Source organism: Ischnura elegans, chromosome 2 (assembly GCF_921293095.1).
Source record: "Ischnura elegans chromosome 2, ioIscEleg1.1, whole genome shotgun sequence".
In the NCBI taxonomy this organism is placed as follows: domain Eukaryota; kingdom Metazoa; phylum Arthropoda; class Insecta; order Odonata; family Coenagrionidae; genus Ischnura; species Ischnura elegans.
In genome coordinates, this window is record NC_060247.1 from 94,680,240 (window position 1) to 94,701,691 (window position 21,452).

At 36.9% G+C, this 21,452-nt stretch overlaps 1 protein-coding gene across 1 annotated transcript in view; it reads left to right on the top strand.

Moving 5' to 3' along the window:
• The first annotated feature begins 4,953 nt into the window (after nucleotides 1-4,953).
• The window catches only part of LOC124154189 (protein RRP5 homolog), a 90,384-nt gene continuing 73,885 nt past the window's right edge, over nucleotides 4,954-21,452 (top strand). The window contains exons 1-13 of the mRNA XM_046527757.1: nucleotides 4,954-5,205; nucleotides 5,282-5,386; nucleotides 5,453-5,620; nucleotides 5,706-5,870; nucleotides 5,998-6,133; nucleotides 6,967-7,145; nucleotides 10,691-11,136; nucleotides 11,910-12,123; nucleotides 12,752-12,931; nucleotides 13,062-13,237; nucleotides 14,147-14,615; nucleotides 17,136-17,288; nucleotides 17,932-18,169. Coding sequence (XP_046383713.1) covers nucleotides 5,113-5,205; nucleotides 5,282-5,386; nucleotides 5,453-5,620; nucleotides 5,706-5,870; nucleotides 5,998-6,133; nucleotides 6,967-7,145; nucleotides 10,691-11,136; nucleotides 11,910-12,123; nucleotides 12,752-12,931; nucleotides 13,062-13,237; nucleotides 14,147-14,615; nucleotides 17,136-17,288; nucleotides 17,932-18,169 — 2,722 coding nt within the window. The 5' untranslated portion in view covers nucleotides 4,954-5,112. The remainder of the gene's footprint in view (nucleotides 5,206-5,281; nucleotides 5,387-5,452; nucleotides 5,621-5,705; nucleotides 5,871-5,997; nucleotides 6,134-6,966; nucleotides 7,146-10,690; nucleotides 11,137-11,909; nucleotides 12,124-12,751; nucleotides 12,932-13,061; nucleotides 13,238-14,146; nucleotides 14,616-17,135; nucleotides 17,289-17,931; nucleotides 18,170-21,452) is intronic.

Sequence of the window (21,452 nt, forward strand, 5' to 3'; positions counted from 1 at the left end):
GCTTTGGGGGGCCCCGCGTTCGTGAAAAAAAATTAAAATATACGATAGTTTGAAAACGCAATTTCAACTATTACTGTATTGTTAAGTCCGTGAAAGACAAAAAATAATATTATGAAAAAGGAATAATAATGCAGTAACTTAAAGTAAAAAGCGCACTTTTTATGTTTATTTTACGTTATAATTTGATGAATAAATATAATTATAAATTTAATTTGTATTACACTATTTTGAACTCAAAGGCGTGATGGTATCATAACGGCGTAATTACGAAGTCTGAATTTGGGAGGGGAACACATACTTAGCCAGAGAGTGGTAAGGATTCAAAATGCTCGAGTTTGTTGATGGGGTATAGAGTTTAATATTTTAAGTGAAGGGCCCCGCACTGAAGGTTCGCCCCTAGCCCCGCACCTGCTAGCGCCGTCACTGGGTAATCAGATTTAATCAGAGAAATGGAAGATCATCCAAAGTATACAAAACCAAAAGCATAAAAAGTATAACCCACAGATGGAAACAATGAACAGTCACCAGTATGGCCAATGCCATTAGGAGTAGATATTCACTCTGGGTTAGAAAGGAATTTTGGAAGGAATTGCCATAAAATTTTCAACTCATTCAGCAAAAGCAGGGAGGTCAAGGTCATAGCCATAAAAATATATCAGGGGAGTTTATTCAGAGGAGGGAAGGCAGTTTAGGGGTCCATTTGGATGGGGTATATCTGAGGCCATGTCAACCAAAAATTTTGGGAGGCTGCAAACCCCTCCTCCCTACCATCCCACTTGCTACGGCCTTGAGTTAGGCTGGAAGTGAATAGAGTGGGGTCCTGTGAGAAACTGGAGGAGAGAGAGTGCTTTCAATGAACACCACTGACGAAGCCATTCATTAGAATGCACTCACTATGGTTGAAAACAAATTTCTGTGCATGGACACTATAGTCTGTGGACAAAGATTAGGCCTGATGGCAGTCCTGATGACTCAATGCATAATTTATGGAAAATTACGTATCGAGTTCATCCATGAATGCAAAAATACTCCGTGTGACAATCACACTTGTAAATATACATGAAGAGATAAGAGAACTTGTTATAATTTTGTTCCTGTATTTGAATATGCTCCATTCAGAACACCAAATTCATTCATTCTTCACTCATACTGATAATGTATCACATAACCCAGTCTTAATGCTTTGGTGATGTGTGTGCTGCATTGTCGAAGGAACTGCAATACACTTCCATTGCTTAACACAATTAGGATGAACCATTTCATAGATACTCCTTCCAATGAGTTTTCAATCTCTTCATTCCTAACATGTATGAATCTGAGGAACTATGGGCCCCAACTATGGCTGTAAATATCAGTTGGCTCTCTTCTTTCCAAGAGTACAATCCATTTTTATCCTGATTTCAGGCCATTTTGAATCTTTCTTGAACATGAATAGAATTGGTCCAATTTTGACAAAACTAAGGAATCCATTCGCTGGATTGACTATGTAAAAATGGATTTATAATTATCCCTTTAATATAATACATGATCTATATTATGAGCACTTGATGGTGAAGCTCCATGGGATAACTGATCTTAAAAACAACCATTAACATTAGTATTTGACTCCTGTATGTGAACATTTGAGTTAGATAATTTTCAGGGAATCAATCTTGAAGCTTATTTTACTTCACCTTGTGAATAGCCAGTGATTATTTATTTCAGTTTCACTTTCCAAAAAAATAAATGTGATAACTGATATACATGAAAAGAAGATAAGAAATGAGATAGTATTTGCCAATAACGAGTACCTTCCTTATCATGGGGCAAGTTCAAATGCATTTTGATGTATCAACCAACTAATTAGTCATTCGATTAATACCCTCAATGCTCAATAATCTTAAAATTTTATTCAATGCACCAATAGAAATAAAACCTCCCATCATTAATTATTTATTGGAAAATAAATGTTTGAACTCATCCCACCCCATTGGGTGAGTTCGAACAAGCATTTGTTTTCAATTTCTTCGCCTATTTTAAATTAATGAATATCTGATATGGATCGGAATTTTCAGGCAGGGAATGATGCTTGGGAATTTTAAATTTACTTTTAGTCACCACTTCCACCAAATAACGAGAAGCCCACATCCCCATGCCGAAAAGTTTCTTTAACAGCACAAAAGTAAATATGATATCCATTTTGATTATAGAAATACCTGTCATGCATTCAATCAGTCTAGCAAAAGCCACTTCTAAGTAAGAATAATTTGTACACCCATAATATTTCTCTAGATAGAAATTTATTACAAAAATTATCATGGTGTTTCCGTGTATAAAATAGATTAACTCAACCTTATATTGACATTATGATACCCCCTTTTATTATATTATTGGGGCTGTCCGTAGGCAGGTGCGTTGCCAGGGGGTTAAGGGAGGGGGGAATCAATTATGCTCAATAATCTTAAAATTTTATTCAACGTCACCAATAGAAATAAAACCTCCCATCATTAATTATTTATTGGAAAAGCAACATTTGAACTCACCCCACCCCATTGGGGGAGTTCGAACAAGCATTTCTTTTCAATTTCTTCATCTATTTTAAATCAATAAATAATATATAATATCTGATATGGATCAGAATTTTCAGGCAGGGAATACTCGGGAATGCCAAGGTGGGGAATGCTTGGGGGCTTTGGACAACACTGCAATCGACAAATATTATACATTCCTAAAATATGGCGACAGGTGAGAAACATTGCAACACCTCTCATCACTGATTTTACGCTCCACATCAGAGTCAATCCAAAGCTTAGAATTGCTAGACCCTGCAGGGACAAATATAATAAAAGTTGCCCACCTTCTGCTCTGAAATGAGGATCTATGTATGCCACTGCTTACAACCTCTTAAAACTAAATGCAAGCTGATACTTTCTTACTTCTCAATACTATGAAGATTGCTTACAACATTTCAGCCACTATCTATTAAATCCCACATTTCCTTTCCTGCCAGTCAGATAAAATGAATTAGCTAGCGATTATTTACTTTAGTTTCACTTTTCAAAAAAATAAAGTTATGTGAATTTTTAGTGAATTAGGCCTGAATAAGTTGGTGGCACACTCCCGCATAATATTTTATGTTGCCTAGAATCAGGAGCCATCTTGTTGCCACAGGCCATAGGAGGCTTGGACCTATTACATCCACACAGTAGAACCTACATGCATAGGTATCAAGAGGCATCTGAAAGGGGGAGTCACAGCTGGGAGTAAAGATCTCGAGTGTCCTGCAATTATGACAGGAGTTCAGGAATTCTGTTTGATATTTTTACATCTAAAAATTATATTATCAAGGGGTTCTGAGCCTTAATGCTGCTCCATAAGTAAAACAGCATATTTTGCATCAAAGTATCTGATTGTTCTAACGTTTTTTCATTGATACAGGGGGGGGGGGGTCCTCTCTGACAGTGTATCAATCCAAACCTCACTATGCCTACACACTATGTTATGAAAATGCATAAGCAGTATGTAAAAGAGTATGGGCTACAAGTCATTCAAAATGCAAGGTTTACTGTACAAACTTTCATTTTGGCTCATACTGCAGGGCTCCTTCTTTACCTTGGAATGTTCGGTAGCAACCAATGGGTCTATGGACAACTGTGAAGCATATTACCGTCAATAGTCAGTAAAACATGTTCCTGGAATTGCTCATACCAAGACTTGTTGGTAGGATTCATAACCGACACTCTGATAATAGGATTGGTATATCACTCAGCAGTCACAAAAGGGTCAGACATTTTATCTCTAAATTATGTATCGCCTATCATCGCCTCATATATGACAGGCGATGCATAATTTAGAGATAAAATGATAATTGTAATTTAGAGATGTATCAAAGCTAGGGAGAAAGACTTTGATGGATTAGTCAGAAGAGGCTGAAGTGGTGACGACAGATTCTCATGTGAATATTATGGCAAACTAAAGCTAAAGATTATGATACAGATTGACAGACATCAAAAAAGGTATTTGTAATTTGTGTTCATGGGATATTTTTGATAGCATTATCACCACCCACACAGTACAAAATGCCCATTATGCAGTTATTGATTCCATTAATATTTCAACACAAAACTGTGAGGGCTTATTACAACTGCGTCTTCGGCCAAGGGCAGAACACGAGGGAAGGTGATAAATGAGAAGGAAAATCGGGTCTTACAGCCCATATTGGACATAAATTTACAATACATATATAACAAATAGCATCCAGGCCTAAGTTACCTCAGCTGTAGTCAATTCCACAATCTAATAACATAAACTGAGTTCGTGAAACTAATGGTTCCCTTGATCAGCTTCAAGGGGACTTCATAAGAGGCTCATGAAGGCATTCAAGGCTAATGTAATATTCGTGATCAGCTTATTCAACTACTTCTACATTTTACGGGTGAGTACTTATTTTTAACTTTTGTGTTTACAATTCGAAGTACTTTCGTCGAGGCATTTATCACAGTTTTTTAGTTTTAGCAACAAATGGTGAACCACGTTTGATTACATTTTTCGAAAGAGGTCAAACAAGTTTTCCCAAAGTCAACAATTCCTCAAGCAAAGCTATGGGATATAAAATAAAAAATGTTAACATACGCGAACTGCAAAAGACCCCGCAAAGAGTTTCCAAGAGGGGTTTAGGACTAATAATTTAAAATTCATAGAGAATTTTAGGTTGATTTTAGGAATACGACTTTTCATGTGATAAATATTACCAAGGTTGCCAACATTTGTAGACTAGAAAACATAAATAAATATATGTCTGCTTGCCCAAATAAAATAAATAATAACGATTATCAAAAATAGCCAACTTTTAGTACGATAGAACTGGAAAAAGCACAATTTATAGGAGTGTTCAAGAAATTATGAACGAAAGATTAATCTTTGAAAGGTTAGTCATCTTGTATATGACTCGATCGGCTGCTGCTATCCTGCTATCCAACTTCACCGCTGACTTCACTGCTGCCGGTGGCGCACGTGTGTGTTTTGATTGAAGTCGCAGCTATTTTCTCGGTCTTTGAAGAACCATGAGTTTTCCTCTTCAGTAATATTAACGTTTTTTGGTTTATTTGAACCAGTGTGGGTGTAAAGGAGAAAATGGCTATAATCAAGGAAAGATGTTTCCCGAGGGGTAGTAAGAAGGCGTCAGCCGTTTCAACGAAAACTAAGCAAAAAATTAAGAAAGTGCATGTAAGTACCCTTGCATGTTTCTACTTGCTGTTACGCCGTTTGCGTTTTGCATAATACGTTTCATTTTTATTTTCAGCTTTTTCATTCGGGTAAGAAGAAATCCAAAAGCAACAGAAATACCAAAAAGGCTGTAGATGTGGAGCAAAAGGAACACCTTGTGGCTGAATCGTTGAGTTATCGCGTAAGTTTAACTTTCCCATCCTGTTGTACACTTTGTATATAGTCATTTAATTTAACAATCCTTTAGTCTCTTGCCGATGGGATGACACTCCTCGCCTGTGTAACTGGAGTTACCGATTATTACGTTCGCCTGTCATTGCCTGGCCGTCTAGTTGGGAAGGCAACTATTGCAAATATTTCCTCTTCCTATTCACGAATAATGAGATCTCTATTAGATAAGAAGGAAGTCTCTGAGGTAAGACATATATTCTCTTATTGGTTTAAGCCTTGAGTCTATTGATTGAAATCAAAATTAATGAGATTTCTATTCTTTCTTTCAGAATTATTATGCCTTGAAAGAGATGTTTCAACCGGGACAGTATGTATTGGCTAAAATCCTTAAAGTTACCAAATTTGAAGAGAAAAGCCGATATAAAGTTGAGCTAACCTTGGACCCAGCGAGCATTAATTTTAACTATTCGCATTCAATGGTGAAAAGTGGTATGGTAAGTATTTTGTTTATCTTCGTGTAAGTTTCATGAATTTCTGAAAAGGCTCGAGTGCACACGGTAAATTAAAATGTCATTAATTAGCGTGGCAATTAGGTAAATTGTGATATGCGTTTCATTATAGATTCTTCAAGGATCTGTGAAAAGTGTCGAGGACCATGGCTATATGATTGATTTCGGAATTAATTCTCTAACGGCATTTTTGAAGTCTGATAAGGCTACAAGCTTCATCAGTCAGTGTAATGATGGAAGGCCCCTCGGTAAGTTACTGAAGATTTTTGAGTAATATGCTGTTTTTTGAAAGTTTTGTCAGGTGTTGGCTCTACTACCTTTTACTGTCACTATTTGTAGTTGTAGATACCTAGTTGTAAAGCTGGAAAAGAGAAAAACCATCGGTAAGGTTAGAATTAGCTTGCTGTTGCCCTTTTAAATGATTTGGCTGATTGTAATGTGATCCAGTGAATGACATCTCTCCTCTCCTTTGCCCATCCAATGGTGTGCTATGATCCTATGTGACACAGTATAGATTTAACCTCTTCTAATCGGATTATTTGACATCAGCTTTCATATTAACTCTTCTCAGTTGTACCCTTGTTTTCAGGGTGTGAACACAGTACCTCTTCACATGCAATTACCCTTATGTGGATCAGATAATCTTTCTCCTGTAATTTTTTTGCCGTAATACATATATCCTCATATTCTTATTTTCATCTAGATTAACTCAGGATATGTCCCAATGAGTGGACTCTCCTGTTTTTCAATTTCTTCTTAAGCGTCCATTGGTTTTTAATTCTCATTGTCCATCTTTTATAGATAACTTTTACCATCCATCCGTAAAACTATGTTTAATGGTCTCAATTTCCTTTGTTTTTTTTCTTTGCCTACTTCCCACGGTTCGCTCCAACAAAGGGATTTTCCAAATGAGTATCTTTAGCATTTTTTTCACATTTCTTGCAGACTAAAAGTTTTTATTTTTGTTACCTTTATGGTAACTTTTCTATTGACATCACTTTTTCTAGTAGAGATTATTTATTGCTTTCTTGCTTATATCTTATCTTCCTGATTAATTATATTTATTTTTCTGTTATCTTAGGCATTGGACAGGTATTACTTTGCTGCATGCAGAAGGTTGATCATACCTCTCCTGGAGCCACTGTTGCCCAAGTATCTTCAGAACCGAAGGAAGTCTCAAGTTCTGTTGCTGATTTGAATCATGAAATGAGCATAAATACACTATCTCCTGGAACATTAGTTAAATGTCTTGTAGTTGAGGTAAGTTTGTTCTTTTTGTGTTTGATTTTTTCACTTCTCTCGGGAATGTATTAGCTTCTGCAAATATGAACGTCCATCATTTACTATGCTTACCAACTGAGCTGAGATCAGTCTGACTCCAGATCCATCTCCAGTTCGGCCGACGATTGTTGTTCGATGACAGTGCAAAAGGAGAGGCAGAGAACCCTCTGCCAGCATGGTTTTCAGCCAATTACTGCCCCCAAATTCACCCCACGCCCTTGCTTAGTTATACAGCTTTGTCAATTGCATATGAAGCACGGAAACAAGCCTGAACCACCAAAACAAGCCCTTTCTTCGAATAACTAAAACAAGGGATTCTTCCTTTGGGTCCTCCATGCTCGTCATCCCTTCTGGCACCTATCTTCATAGAACCCTTTTGTTTACAAGTGACGTGGACGTTTCCTTTTCTTGCCTGTAGGGGCTTTCTCTAACTCGATAGCAAGTCTTATCGACGTTGCTGCGTCGTTAGCTTATCGAAAATCTTCACTAACGACAATTGGTTTTCTCTACGCTCGCTTAACGATATTTTCTCGATAGCACTAACGAAAAATGCCGATAGCTTATCCGGGGACTCGGGAGCCCGTCTTAAGCTTATCGACGCCCGCTATAATGTTTTTAGGTATTGGTTGCTCAGTGCGTGGCAAAGTTATAATTCTGCTACCACAAAGCGATAAAGGTATTTTTACTTGAAAAATTATAGATACACTTTTGCAAAGGAGATGGAAAGCATTAAAACGTTTTGCAGCAATCAATGATTATAAAAAGTGGCAACAGAGACATTAGTTTTTGCGGGGGAGTGAACATGTTGTTTGAAGTAGATTTAAGAAAGTTATTTACCTTGTGAAAATAATATTTACACATTCCAATTATAGTGCTCCGATTATTTTCAGTCGGTAGTTTATTTAGGCTCGATTGATGGGTCTTAACTTTTTAGGTAGGGATCTAACCACATTTTGAGGAGAGAGCAAATGTAATTAAGCATCTAGTGCAGAGAAGACGACTTAGGAATGTTCAGAATACTAATTTTCGCCGGATTTTTAATTCAAAACAACCTTTTGAAAAACCCCCAATGTGGCCGTAACACTGACGGATTTTTTGACGCCTGTTTTTGGCTGGCTAAAACCACCGTTCACGAAAATAATTACGGTTTCCCTCATTTACTCAGAACTCATTAGTCGTCACTTTTAACTTTTGCAATGCTGTTAAACTAAGTCCCAACGAAAAATATGCCTGCGTTTTGATGGGTACATGCATACACTTATTTTAGTATCATTTTCAGCTACTGATTGCAGTGATTTCCTATGCCTAATTGTGGCTACCAACGACAAACCTATGCTACGCTTTGCTTTTGTGTGAATTTAATCAGTAATTCGATGCCTCAACATGGTGGGCGACTATGAAAATATTTACATTACTTCCTTAAATGCAAATTTTTTTCTATGTTTACTATATCGTGCTTATCTTCGCTTTGCGTAGAATATAATTATAAGTAATAACAGCACCAACAACATTAACACTTCCGTAATCTTGACTCAAGAAATTGACACTAAAAAGCGTTAAGTATATGACACGAGTTCACAATCACAGCACTCACGATGATTCCTTCCATGACATCCGTGTAATCTCGGTATTTGTTATCAACGAATTGATTTCAAGCATCTCAAAATATGATGAAAGCGTCAATAAGTTTTTCTAATTGAATAACTACCACTGTGGAAGTTGTGGACTTAAAGCGGAAATAAGGCAAACGATGTAAACAAGCCGTGGCTGAAGATACACTCCGAAATTTACGTTGTTACAATACTAATAAAAATAATTTTGTTACTATTATAATCACGAGAGTGAAATTATTATAGGCGTAGGTGAACGAGTAAGTAGCAGAGAAAGTCCTCTTCAAGATAATTTTACTTGAACATTACGATACATAGTGCACCAAAAGTAGCCGATATTCTTCTATCGACGACTGTTAAATCCTTGAATATACACGCTTATTTACACTAGTTTCCCCCTTATTTTATTTTTTTCTTCATGGAAATATATTACGACACATCATAAAAACAGTAAATGAATCCACTACTAAAATAATACTCATCAGTTTTCTCCATCATTTATTATTCTTTTCCAAATCGACCGATGCGTTCTTTAGCAGCTTCTTGTTTATTTATCGTTTATTAGTTACCGTAGTTAGGCACTGCTTCTTAATGCTACCGAACGAATAAATCTAGGCATGTGATTGGTTGAAAATTCTAGCCTCACTCGCAGGCGCCGACGGTGTATTGTTTGCTATCGACGAGCCGTGGTCTTGTTTTGCAACGACGAGCTGTCGTTAAGGTGAGATACAGAAACACACTTTCGATAAGAGGGTGTCGTTGCAAGAGAGGACTTTCGTTAACAACCCGTTAACAACAAAACGTTAACGAGTTAGAGAAAGCCCCTACTGGCAACCTTGCCCTCAATTCCGAACTAGAACCTTCTCCCTGTCATTGGACAACTCTCGTTGGCCAGACTGTTTGAGTAGGCCTTCAAACCAAAGGCCAGTAGGACTGGTAGAGTTGACTTTCAAACCCAGTCTGAAATCTCGCCTCGGACTGACTGGGGCTATTCTTAGCTGTCGCTATTAGCTTAATCTTAGTGGTAAACCCATCAAGCTGATCCAGCTCAGTTGCGCATTGCAATTCTTCTTTGTCCTATGATAACCGTTCATTATCACGAAGGCTCTAGTCATTTTGTCACTATAAATCCATGGCATGCCACTTTGGCTTTAAAATGATGCAAAAATTTTCATTGGTGACCTTGTTTATTTTAAGTTATTCCTATCATTTTTGTTGATATGCTTTTCAAAAATAACTTTGTACCATTGGCCACTTATGACTTTGATTGTCATTCTCGTCCTATGCTCCAACTGAGAACACCTGATGAATTTCAGTTTGGATAGAAATTGGCTGGTTTAATTCCCTAACAATTGCAAATTATTTCTTTTGGTGATACCATTTCCTTTGATTCACCAGTACCTTGTATCAATTTAAAGCTGCCATCAACACTGTAGTTATGTTGATGTTGATGGCATAGTTTCCCATGCTGTCTTAAAAAACTAGATTAACAAGTCTTGATGAAGGTATGCACTGCAAAATGTAAACACATGGGAAGGAGGCAAACTGTAGGATTGATCAGGCAAAATTGATATTTTAAAGTCGTAATGATATATGCAACCTGCTAAGTAAGCTCACTTTCTTTGTTCAGATCAACTTGATTTCATATTGATATGAGTTGGGTAGCTAAGCATGGAGATTTTAACCTTTTGTTATGACTTACATATATGGAAACCATAATACGTATGTGTAGTTCTAGCAAATTAGTTCATTCTAACACACAAAGAATACATGAAGTGACCTGGTGTGATTTGCATGTTTGCATCAAATGCTGTTTGGAAGTATAGGGTCCTCTGATATTTGTCTATGAGTTACTTTCAGAATTATTTAGATTGAATTTGTATTTTATTCATGATGTACTTTTCTTTTTTATAGAACATTAGTGATGGTTTGATGGTAGAATTCCTCAACTTCAAGGGATTTGTTCATAGAGACCATGCTGGTGATCCTCCTCCAAGAATAGCTGCAATATGCCATGCACGTGTCCTCTATACGGTTCCATTGCTGAATACCGTGTACTTGAGTATTTTGTTGGGAACTAAAGACTTTTTTGCCAGTGGTGGTTTTGATGATAAGAGTGCTCCAAAAGTTGGACAAGTCATGAGAAATGCTGTGATCAAGACTGTGTCTAGGAAAGGGGTGGTGATTGGCCTGGGGCCTGGTGGCAAACACAAAGGATTTATATCCCGGAGAAAGCTGAGGGATGGAGAGGAAGTGCCCCCAGAGGAGGTGAAGAAACTTTATACATCAGGAATGAATATGGATGTTCGACTTATTGGTCAGGATAAACTAGAGGGTGTTTTCATCTGCTCAGCTCAAAAGTAAGGCTTTCTGTAATAAATAATCTGGTTAATATGCTGTTTATTTCAAATGCTAAATATGTAGTTTCATAGGAAATTTGTTATGCATTCATAATTTTTTAAATCCAAATCTCCCCTCATATTCTGGACATCCGGTCACGAGACAAAGTCTATGTTAATGATTTTTCCTGTGTGGAATTTTTGCTCCTAATTTGTTTTGCATTTCTTAAATGTATGTTACTGGCTGGTAGGCAAAGATGCATTGTGTTGTGTGGGTGGTCTATACTATAATTTTGTTGCTTATTCATAGACATTGTTTGAGTCACAGATTTTGTCAAATAAATTTCAAATTTCATTTTTGTAAACTGTAAACTTGTATCCACACTTCAATTTTATTCATTATCCCATATTTTCATAAAAGTAGTCTTCATAACCGTTTGATTCTGAAATCAGCCTGATTTTTAGCAAAATGTAAACTTTTAGAGCTCAGGCAGCAATGGTCAATATCATCTGATTTGAAAAACTTTTGTGTCCCAGATCCTGATATCATTTTGCAACTCTCCCGCTCAGGGAAAATTTGATAAAAAACTTATTTCGGCCCACCCTAGTGACCATACCTCTTTCCTGCAGACTATTTATTTTGTCTGAATCTGACTTATGGTTGCGCCTACATAATTGTAAACTATTGTTGTACAGCTAGAACTTTCAATAATTTCACATCATATTCAGATAATCAAAGCATTGAAGTTAGTCTTGTTTAATTCAAGTCATTATTAAAATTTATCCATGGCCAGGAAAACTGTGAACCTGAAATACTTCAGTGTGGCAGACTTTGAACCTGGGGTGAAAGTCACAGCAACAGTGGTGGCTCTAAAGGAGCATGGTGTCATGGTGGAAATCATGGACAGCAACCGTGTTGAGGGCTATGCACCACTCACGCAACTGGCCGACTTCCCAGTGAAGCACCCTGAGAAGCACTTCCCTCCTGGCAAGAAAGTTAAGGCTCGGGTAAGTTCTCCTATCCAGCCACACTCATCCATGCGCGATGCATTGTTTCAGCCAAATCGCCAAGTCCTTCGGATAAAAGTAGGGAGTAAAGCCATTGACTCTCAAATTCCCATTATTTGAAAGTGTGTAGAACTTCATTGCCCTTGTAATTGTAATTGTTGGATGTTTTGTATACAGTGTTTATCATCAATATGCTTTGTACCAAAATTTTGCCAATGAAAGCTATATACATATCAGATTTATGGATGCTCTATGTACGACAATTATTTCCAGCCTTAACAGTACTTAACTTAGTTGCTGAGGTGCAGTGGTGAAATAGAAATATGCTTTGGGGGGGCCCAGGGGAGTGACTCCCCCCCACACCTAGCAAAATGGGTGGGGGGTTCGTCCCGGGAAAATTTTTGAAGAATGACATGCCTGGAAATATATCTTACTTCATTTTGGCTCTTATAATTTGGGTTGCACTCATAATTTGGTGGGGAAGTCATTATATCAGGGAGAACATTTGTATTTTATAAAGTTTACCTGCAGCTTTGTGGGGGATCTAGGCCCCCCATAGTTACAGTGAGTGAGGTGAAACACTGTTTAGGGGACTTGGTGTAAACGATAATTTACTTCAACTTTTTAGGTCCTGAAGGTAATTAAAGATAAAGGTAACTTGCTGCTAACACTTAAACCATCCCTAGTGGAGTCTGAGCTGCCCATTTTGGACAAATATCAGGAGGCTGAAAATGTGAGCATTGCTGATGGCACAATATTCAAAATACTGGATTCTGGCTTGGTGATCATCTTTTACAATGGAATCAAAGTAAGTGTCCATTGTCCATTAATCCATTGTCATTTAGATAATTATTGTGAATAAAAGCTTGGGTGTTGTAATGAATTCAAATAGTGTGTGATACTAATCTGTAGTCTTTTTTGTATTTCAATCAATTCAGGGATTTGTCCAAAAGGATGATACAGGGATTAGCAACTTCGATACTAGTGGTCTGAAGGAGGCATTTTTTGAAGGCCAAACTGTTAGGTGTCGCGTGTTTGGATTTAACTCTCATCATCAGAGGTTGAAACTGAGTCTAGTTCTTAAAACCAATGAAGATCCGGAAATGGTTTCATGGTAAGTCAAGCATTTTAGTTATTAATACTTGTATGGTACATGCTGTATCTTATACTTTTAATTACTTGATGTTCTTTTTTGAAGTACATTTTCTGTAGAAGTGTGCTTGAAACTATTTTAAGATGTACATTTGTGGGTGACATCATTAAGGTTCACCATTGGTTAGTAAATTAGTGGTTTCTCTTTGTCAAATGATATCAAAAAGTCAAGTAAATGTAGAAATCATTTGCTCATCTTAGCTATGGCACATTATCGTGTTTTTAAATCAGGCAGGAAAGGTGGTATGTATGAAGTTAGAAGGCATTTATTTTTTTACTTTATTACTGTTTGTAGTTAGTGGAGTGTAACATCACATTTGATACAATATCATTTTCTCACAGTGAAACAAGCATTCCTAAATTCAAGCCCACTTGTATTGTAGAAGCCTGTTATCATGAGTCCTGAAGAAAATCACTATTGTGTGACTAACTCATTGCAGCCGATATACTGTATTTTTGTGTGAGCCTCACACTTTTTTCTGGAAATGCCGGTGAAATTATGGGAGTATGTGGCTTACGAGAATCCTCCAGATTTTCTTATAAGCCACGTACCTTTTTCTTCATATTCATGTAATTCTCCTGTATTTCTCAGGACAGTGTCAAATTAAGGAACATATTGATGTGAATGGATGAGTATTGTGTGGTAGCCAATTTGTAAAATATTTTTAAGTAATTAGAAATAACAATCATTGTTTATCAAAGTCTGAGCATACAAAGATACTTGAAGATCACGAACTTAAACATCACGATATGCAATCGGTATATAATTTTGGCTTATATGTGAGAAAGAGGAGTAAAAAACCATTATAGATAGTTATATGAGGTACTTGAAATTTCTTGTGTGATAAATGAGTTATTCAATTTATTACAGGTTGGGATCTCAGTTCACTGTTAAAGTCTCAGAGGTAAACGAAGGTGGACTTGTGGTGAAGGTTGTAAAGGCATGCGACCAGGAGGGAGTAACGTTGAAGCGTAGAAAAGGAGTGATCCCAGCCCTTCACCTCTCTGACTGCTCAGCCCTGAGTAGGCCCCTGTTGAAGACGTACAAGCCCGGTGACGTGATTCCCTCAGCTGTGCTCTTTTCTGTGCACCCGGCAGATGGTGAAGATTCAAGGAATACCCTTGTTTTTTCATTGCGAGGATCAGTGATGGAATTCTCCCAGTCACTGAAAGGGATGACGGAGGATGTTGTGGCTGATGATGAAGAGCAGATGAAAACAGCCTCTGGTTCACTGGATGAGGGTTCGGTGATACCATGTTCCGTGTCTAAGGCTGTGAGCAAGGGACTTATTTTGGATGCACCCATTCCTTATGGCAGGAAAATGTTTGTGCCCCTGCAAGTAAGTTTTCAAAAATTCGTTCATGCTGTAGAATTTTACCTACGTAATAATAAAAATAAATTTATTAACCTTCAATTTTACAAGGCAAGTCAATAGTAATGATCAAGTACATAAAAGGTAATTGTCAAGTACATAAAGTCAGTAAAGGATATATACAAGTCAGTACACTATGGTGTACACCAAGGCACAATATACATTACAATCAAAATACAATATTACATTATAAAATTGACATCCTACAAATATTTAGATTCGAAATCCTGTGGTTTATAATTATACCTATAGTGTGAAGGCATTTTTGTCCTTTATGAATTCATTTAGTGAATAAAAAGCCTTTTTACAAAGAATTTGTTTAATCACAGAAGAGAATTTCTTATTGTCTTTCATTGTTTTCATTGTGTCTGGTACCTTATTGAAATACTGAATTCCTGTGTAAAGTACCCTTTTTTCATAAAATGCTTTTTTGTGGAATATATTATTAAAATTATTAGGATGTCTGGTTTGGTATTTGTGACAACTCAAATGTGGTGTGTACAGATGAGGGTTATTTTTAACAAATATAATTATGTTAAGTATGTAAATACAGGGAAGAGTTAGAATTTTATCTTTGATGAAATAATTTTTGCAAGATTCATATGACTTCAGGTCATTTAGGACCCGTATAGCTCTTTTCTGGATCCTAAATAATCTCTCTATATACACCATTGAGGCTTGTCCCCAGTATATAATGCCATATTGTAGTAGGCTGTGCATGTTAGCATGATATAAGCATGATATAGCGTATTAAGTGTATGGCGTACAAACACGCTGCATTTTCAGAAACTAGTCCATATGCATGCTGGACAGAATGATGGTGCAGAAGCCATTTTGTAGAATAGGTTCAACAATGTCCTCGGTTATATATACAGCAGACTCCCGATTATGCGGCGGCGGTATATCCGTGTTGCGGATTTTCACTCTTGCTCAATATTTTCCGTGATCTTTATTAAAAAGAAAATGTGACGCAAAATCGCCGGAATCACTGCATTTGAGTGCTAGGATACACTGGGCTTATTATTTCCGTTAGAATCCCCATCGTAAGACGGAAGCAATTGCGTGCCAGCTAAATTCAGTCCATGTTCCTGTTTTCCAAGCCTCGCAGTGCGCGATCGCAGTCCGTGAGCACGGATACACATCCCACAGCAGTTGCAACCCGGGCAACTTGTGCAAGACGCTATAACGTGGTGTAGTTCCTGAAAGTTTTTTTTCCTAGGTTGCGAAGTGGTTTTGAAGCATGCATGCAAACCACTTTTCTGTATCCGTGATCGCACAGAGTGGATTGAAAGCCTGTATCCGTGATCCTGAAAGCCCGATTGTTAAATTTCCTATGTCACAACATCTATTCAGCGGAGAAATTAGCCTCTTGCTCTCATCTCCTATTTTCCTCCACTTTTCCATGTTTTCACTTTTCAAAACCAGCTTTGCATATACCTAATTTTGGATTTGCAGATAATCCTTCAGAAAAGCTATCTCAAATACAACATGTACATAATTAGTTGCACATTTGGAATTTAACATTTTAATGCTTTCAGTGTAAGGTTTTTGTCCAACAGTAACATTTTTACTAGCTTAAAGGCTGCGTTATCAAGGCTATTGCTAAATTTTAATAAATAAACTCCAGTTGCCAACACGTAATTCATATTGCTATCAATCACCTCTCCAATGGCCATTGTGGTGCCACCGTGGTATTATCTGGTTGCTGGACAGATGCATGGTATGCACTGCTGAATATGTAGCAACAAAATGGTTTAAGATAGCTAAATGGTTTTTCCACACATGGGTTTTCTCTAATGGGTTTCACCAATTGTCATGCTAAGTTTCATATTATTATGTTCGTCTATATTTCATATATCAGTACAGATTTTTTTCTTCATTTTCCATTTTGCGCATCCAATGATATCCTGTTTTTATGACTTCTTGCTCATCAGCTTATAATAATAAATCCACAATGGTGTCTCTACAGAAGTTCTTCTTAACTGAATATCGTTCAATGTTTATTTTGGGGTATGATTGCTCTGACAAACAGCCAGCCGAAAAGAGAGGGAGGGGGATTTAATTTTTCATGATCAGTCTCTCCCCCAAGTGGCACTCAAGGAATCATTTGCAAAAAATTTTGTGTTAGAATCTAAGTCTTTAAATAAATTCTAATGACTATGAGCGTGAGGTTTGACAACACTGCTCCACGAGCAGATTCACGATGTTCACTCGGCGGTGGTTTGAGCTCAACTCACTGAGGCCATGCCTACCATTGGCTGATTGGCAAAGGCAAAGTCACATGTCGAGAAACTTTCCCTCCCCTCATCTCCACTTGCTTTGGCCACACCAGCTCACCCGCAGAGATAAAATGAACAGATTATCGATGCTGATTTTGTCAATAGCAAAATTGAGGTGGTGAGATTTGCTCGTGCCCAGTACTCGTACCTAATCCGAATTTGTATTGGTAAAAGTTTTAATTACCCATTTTGCAATTCAACTTTTCAGATGGTTAGTGATGAAGTTCTGGATTCCATAGATGACCAAGTATTTACTGCACACAAGCCAATTTTAGGGAGAATAATGAAGGTAGACGATGAGAATAAAAATATGCTTATGGCAACTAAATTATCTGAACTTTGGGATGCCTATGATTTAGAGGTAAGTGTGGTGAAGGATCTCATAATTCTGTGCAGTGTATATTTTATAAGGATTATAATTTCGTATGATATGCCTATGTGACCTAATTTTGAATATGGATTTTATGAAATTTCTCAAGCTTCCATTTAAAGTAAACTCTAAATTGCTCTAAATGTCAGGTTAAAAAAAAATCTTAAAATTCAGTTGAACCAAATAATGATGTCCTTGCATTTGAAGGTGTTTTTGTCATTTCTTTTATCACTGGTAGGGCTTTTACTTTTTATTTTTGAAGCAAGGAATCTCAGATTGAATCATCTATCCTTCAGCTGTACTAATAGTTTTATTAATAATTTGTAATGATTATGAATGATAATCGATCATGGTTCACCAAATAATTTTGTGAATGAATATTTTGTGCCAGGTCTTTTCAAAATTAGGGGAAATGGATTTCCCAGATATTTATGAATGCTTTGTTCATTGATTTTAAAGTTTTTTAAAAAGCATGTATTGACTTTTTTATGTGTTTAATGTTTTCATAAATTCTTCAAAGCTGAAGTTTTGGAAGAAATAATCATAGTGCAGTTTACAGGTTTGAAATTAATTGGTGTGTTCCTTGAGTTTGAAAAAAGGTTGATTATAATTAGAGTGATATTGCACTTTCCAGCCTTCTCTGAATATAGGGAAGAGTTATTTGTCTGCTGCTGGCTACATACGTGAGCGTGTGGAACAGGATGGAAAAATGCCACTAAAAAAATTTGTGGAGGGCCAGAGAGTAGAGGGTGTGGTGAAGTCCATCTCCAGTGCTGGAAATGCTACAGTTGAAGTGAGAAGGATATGTGGAGAGAAAAAGGAAAAAGTAAAGCCATTTGTTCGGGCCACTGTCACGCCGTACAATTACAGAAGTAAGTGCTTGTCTCGTGGAACTAAGTTGATAATATTGGGTACTTGGGAAAATTTATTATTTAGATGTGCAGGTCTTTATTTGCGTGTTTAATTTGTGATAGGTTGTGGAGGATGCATGGTGTCAAAACTAATTACCGTATTTCTCCGAATATAGTCCCTCTCTGAATATAGTACCACCCCCCCCTCCCTAATTTTGAGGCTTCAGTTTCAGGAAAAGTTAAAAAACATGCATTTGAATATAGTCCCCCCCTTTACTTTTACCATGGGCATTTTTGGAAAAAAAGGGGGGACTATATTCAGACGTATACAGTATATAGGTAAATTGAAGTATTAAGGATTGAAATTTGAATTTTTCCTGTGCCTGCAAAATTAATTCTGATTCTAATGCATGACATTTTCTGTTGCCAAGTCCCTGGTATTGCATTATACCCATAAAATTCATTTCATTCCAAAACCATGCCCAAATTGTTTATTTATTGATCTGATTCGAGTTTTGTTGTAATGTGGCTATCAGCGCCATGTTTGTCATAATTTAATTGCATTACCATTTTTGTGGTGCCTGATAGGAAGGATGGTGGAAGTTCTGATTTATGTTTTTAATCATAATGACCAATTTTGACTGATCAGAATATCTTAATTTCTGTTATGATGAATGTGGCGTGAAATGTGTTAAGAAATACCTACAAGTCATGAGAGAAAGTGAGGAATTGTGGTCGAATATAGATTTTACATTGAATAGCACTGCTTGTTAACACATTCGTATGAAAAATTTTGCTTTATGAAGAGAAACAGCATAACCTTGATAAAAATATTTTTAAGGGACCGAGGTTTGAAAACTTCATTAGCATGAAAACTTCTTATGGGACTAAGTAGGTAAAATTGAATGACATATGCACTGTTGCATTAATTTTTTTAAATTAAGGTTTCAAGCTGCATTTTATTGATATATGCATCAATATTATAAAAAGTTTCATTATTTTTTCTTGCTGAATATTTTTTGTATGAGTAGGGAGGAGAAAATAATCTGGGTAATCCACTAACTGAATGATTGGGAGCTGTATAATCAAGAATTTGCTGTTTAAGGAAATGTGATTAATTTACCGGGTGAAGTCGATTTACTGTTCTGGCTACTTCATTATCAGTAGAATAGGGAAGTGCACAAGTGTTTCAAATGCACCAAACACATTTTTTAAATTAGAGTTCAGAATAACATAATGTCGTAAAACCACAATTTAAATTCTAATAGTGAATACTTGATTCGAGATGACCGTCTGAAATATGGAAAAATTCAAAGGCCGCGAAAACGGGTGTCCATGTTGAATATTGGCCGTGACGTCACAAGGCAGTAGCAGAAGGCAGCTTCTACACCGTTTAGTTCTACCACGATTATTGCATAGAAAAATTACAGAATTTGAGGGTATCCGTTTTTTGCTGTCATAAAATATCTTCAGATTATATATGTGGCTGCTTCTCTTTTGAGTAAACGACTTCATCATTTTGTAATATATTAATATTCATTTACGTGTCAACTTCAAGTTTGGAAAGAGTAGTACGAATAGCACATTGAATCTTTAATAAATGCATGATGGCATTTATTTTTCGCTGGGTATATTTTGGCACAATGCCGTTTATCATGCCAAAACTTTTTTTGTAAGAACCGAGTCAAACTAATAAACCTATTTCAGACGTTTGCTGCAAGACTTTTTCGTTGCGTATGTATTCACGCCGGCCGGAACGTTCGCCCATCGCTACTAGAATCATGGGATGTTAGCCTTATTTCCGAGCTGGCTGGTTGTTGCAATGGTTAGCTGTCCAGGATGGGTTCAAGAAAAGATAATCTTGGTTGGGAGAAGGAAAATTCCAACGATTTATAAATGGTATACCAAACTTTGATGTATTTATGGTTACTGAATTTTTGAATAAGGAGGACAGGTTCAACGCTCCATAGAAATGCGAGACGTTAAGGCCAACAAGGGGAGACCGCGTACCTTGCTGCATCTTTTCAATTAGGGCGTTAGTTAGGCTGTAATTAATTAATTTTCATGCGGTACTTTTCACAAGTCATATATAAATCCAAAATATCCACAATTTCCTAATGGGTCGGTTGGGGTAGTGGTAAAGTGCACGAGTCAAAGGGAAGCTGCTACCCGAAGGACCGTGGTTCAAGTCTACGTCATGGCATTATTTTTTGTTGCCTCCATTGTGATCATACGGCGTCTAGTTTATCATTAATTATAATTGCAGCAATCATTGACATGAGACAATTTTTTTATCGGCATTACGGCGTTTAGGTATTTTAGCAGTGTCATAACAAATGCCGAGATACGATGACTACAAGGTTTGGTGTGCGCTAAAATGTTAATTTTTTCTTTACTTATACTGACCAACTTCCACATTAAAAATGAAAACCACTCTTGCAAGAGCACATACCATTAAAGGCTCGCGGCAAGCAACAATATGCGTACAGGCATAATTAATAACAACACAAAGCGAATATAAAATGCCATATATCTCGAACACTTGTAATTCACATTACTCCAAAGGGAGTTTACTTACTCAGTACATACCTCAGTACCTTGTACTCAGTGCCTACCAGTTTACCTCAGTAGCAGTGCTAAAAGAACCATTCTGAAATATAATTTCAACTAACAAATAGGATGAAATGAAAGTTGATAACCCTGGACCGGGCGCGCTGGCGTATAAAATGCGTCAATCTTTGGAAACCAAGGATTTCGACATTGTACGTACATTCTGGGCTATAATGGTCTCGTGTATTCTTACAATGTACTTTGACTGCCTATATTGCGAGTTTTCAAAGTTCTAGGTATTGTAGCTAATTTTTTAGATCAGCAAGATGAACCCGTCACCAGTGGAGTACAAATTACGCCGCGCGACCTGCCGTGTACCTTTATATCTGTATCACCTATATATGTACTAATTTCAACAAATAAAGATTAACTTTAACAAAAATCGTTTGTTATCATATATGCACATATCATGGCCAAAGTACGCATTTTGCCCGGTCGTGTAAAAAAACAGTCGCGCCATAATTCTTTAACCAAACTACTTTCAGTTTATAAATTACGTAGGTCTACGCGGAAGATGCTATATTTTGACTCAAAACACTTTCTGATGTGACTGAGGTACCTATTAAGTAAATTATAATAATATAAATATCAATTTGATCTTACAATACCTTCAAATGATCTTCAAAACAGAATATCATCGATAGGTAAGAGTCAGGAGCAGCCTTGAACCATTTATTCCGTATAGCTTGTGCTT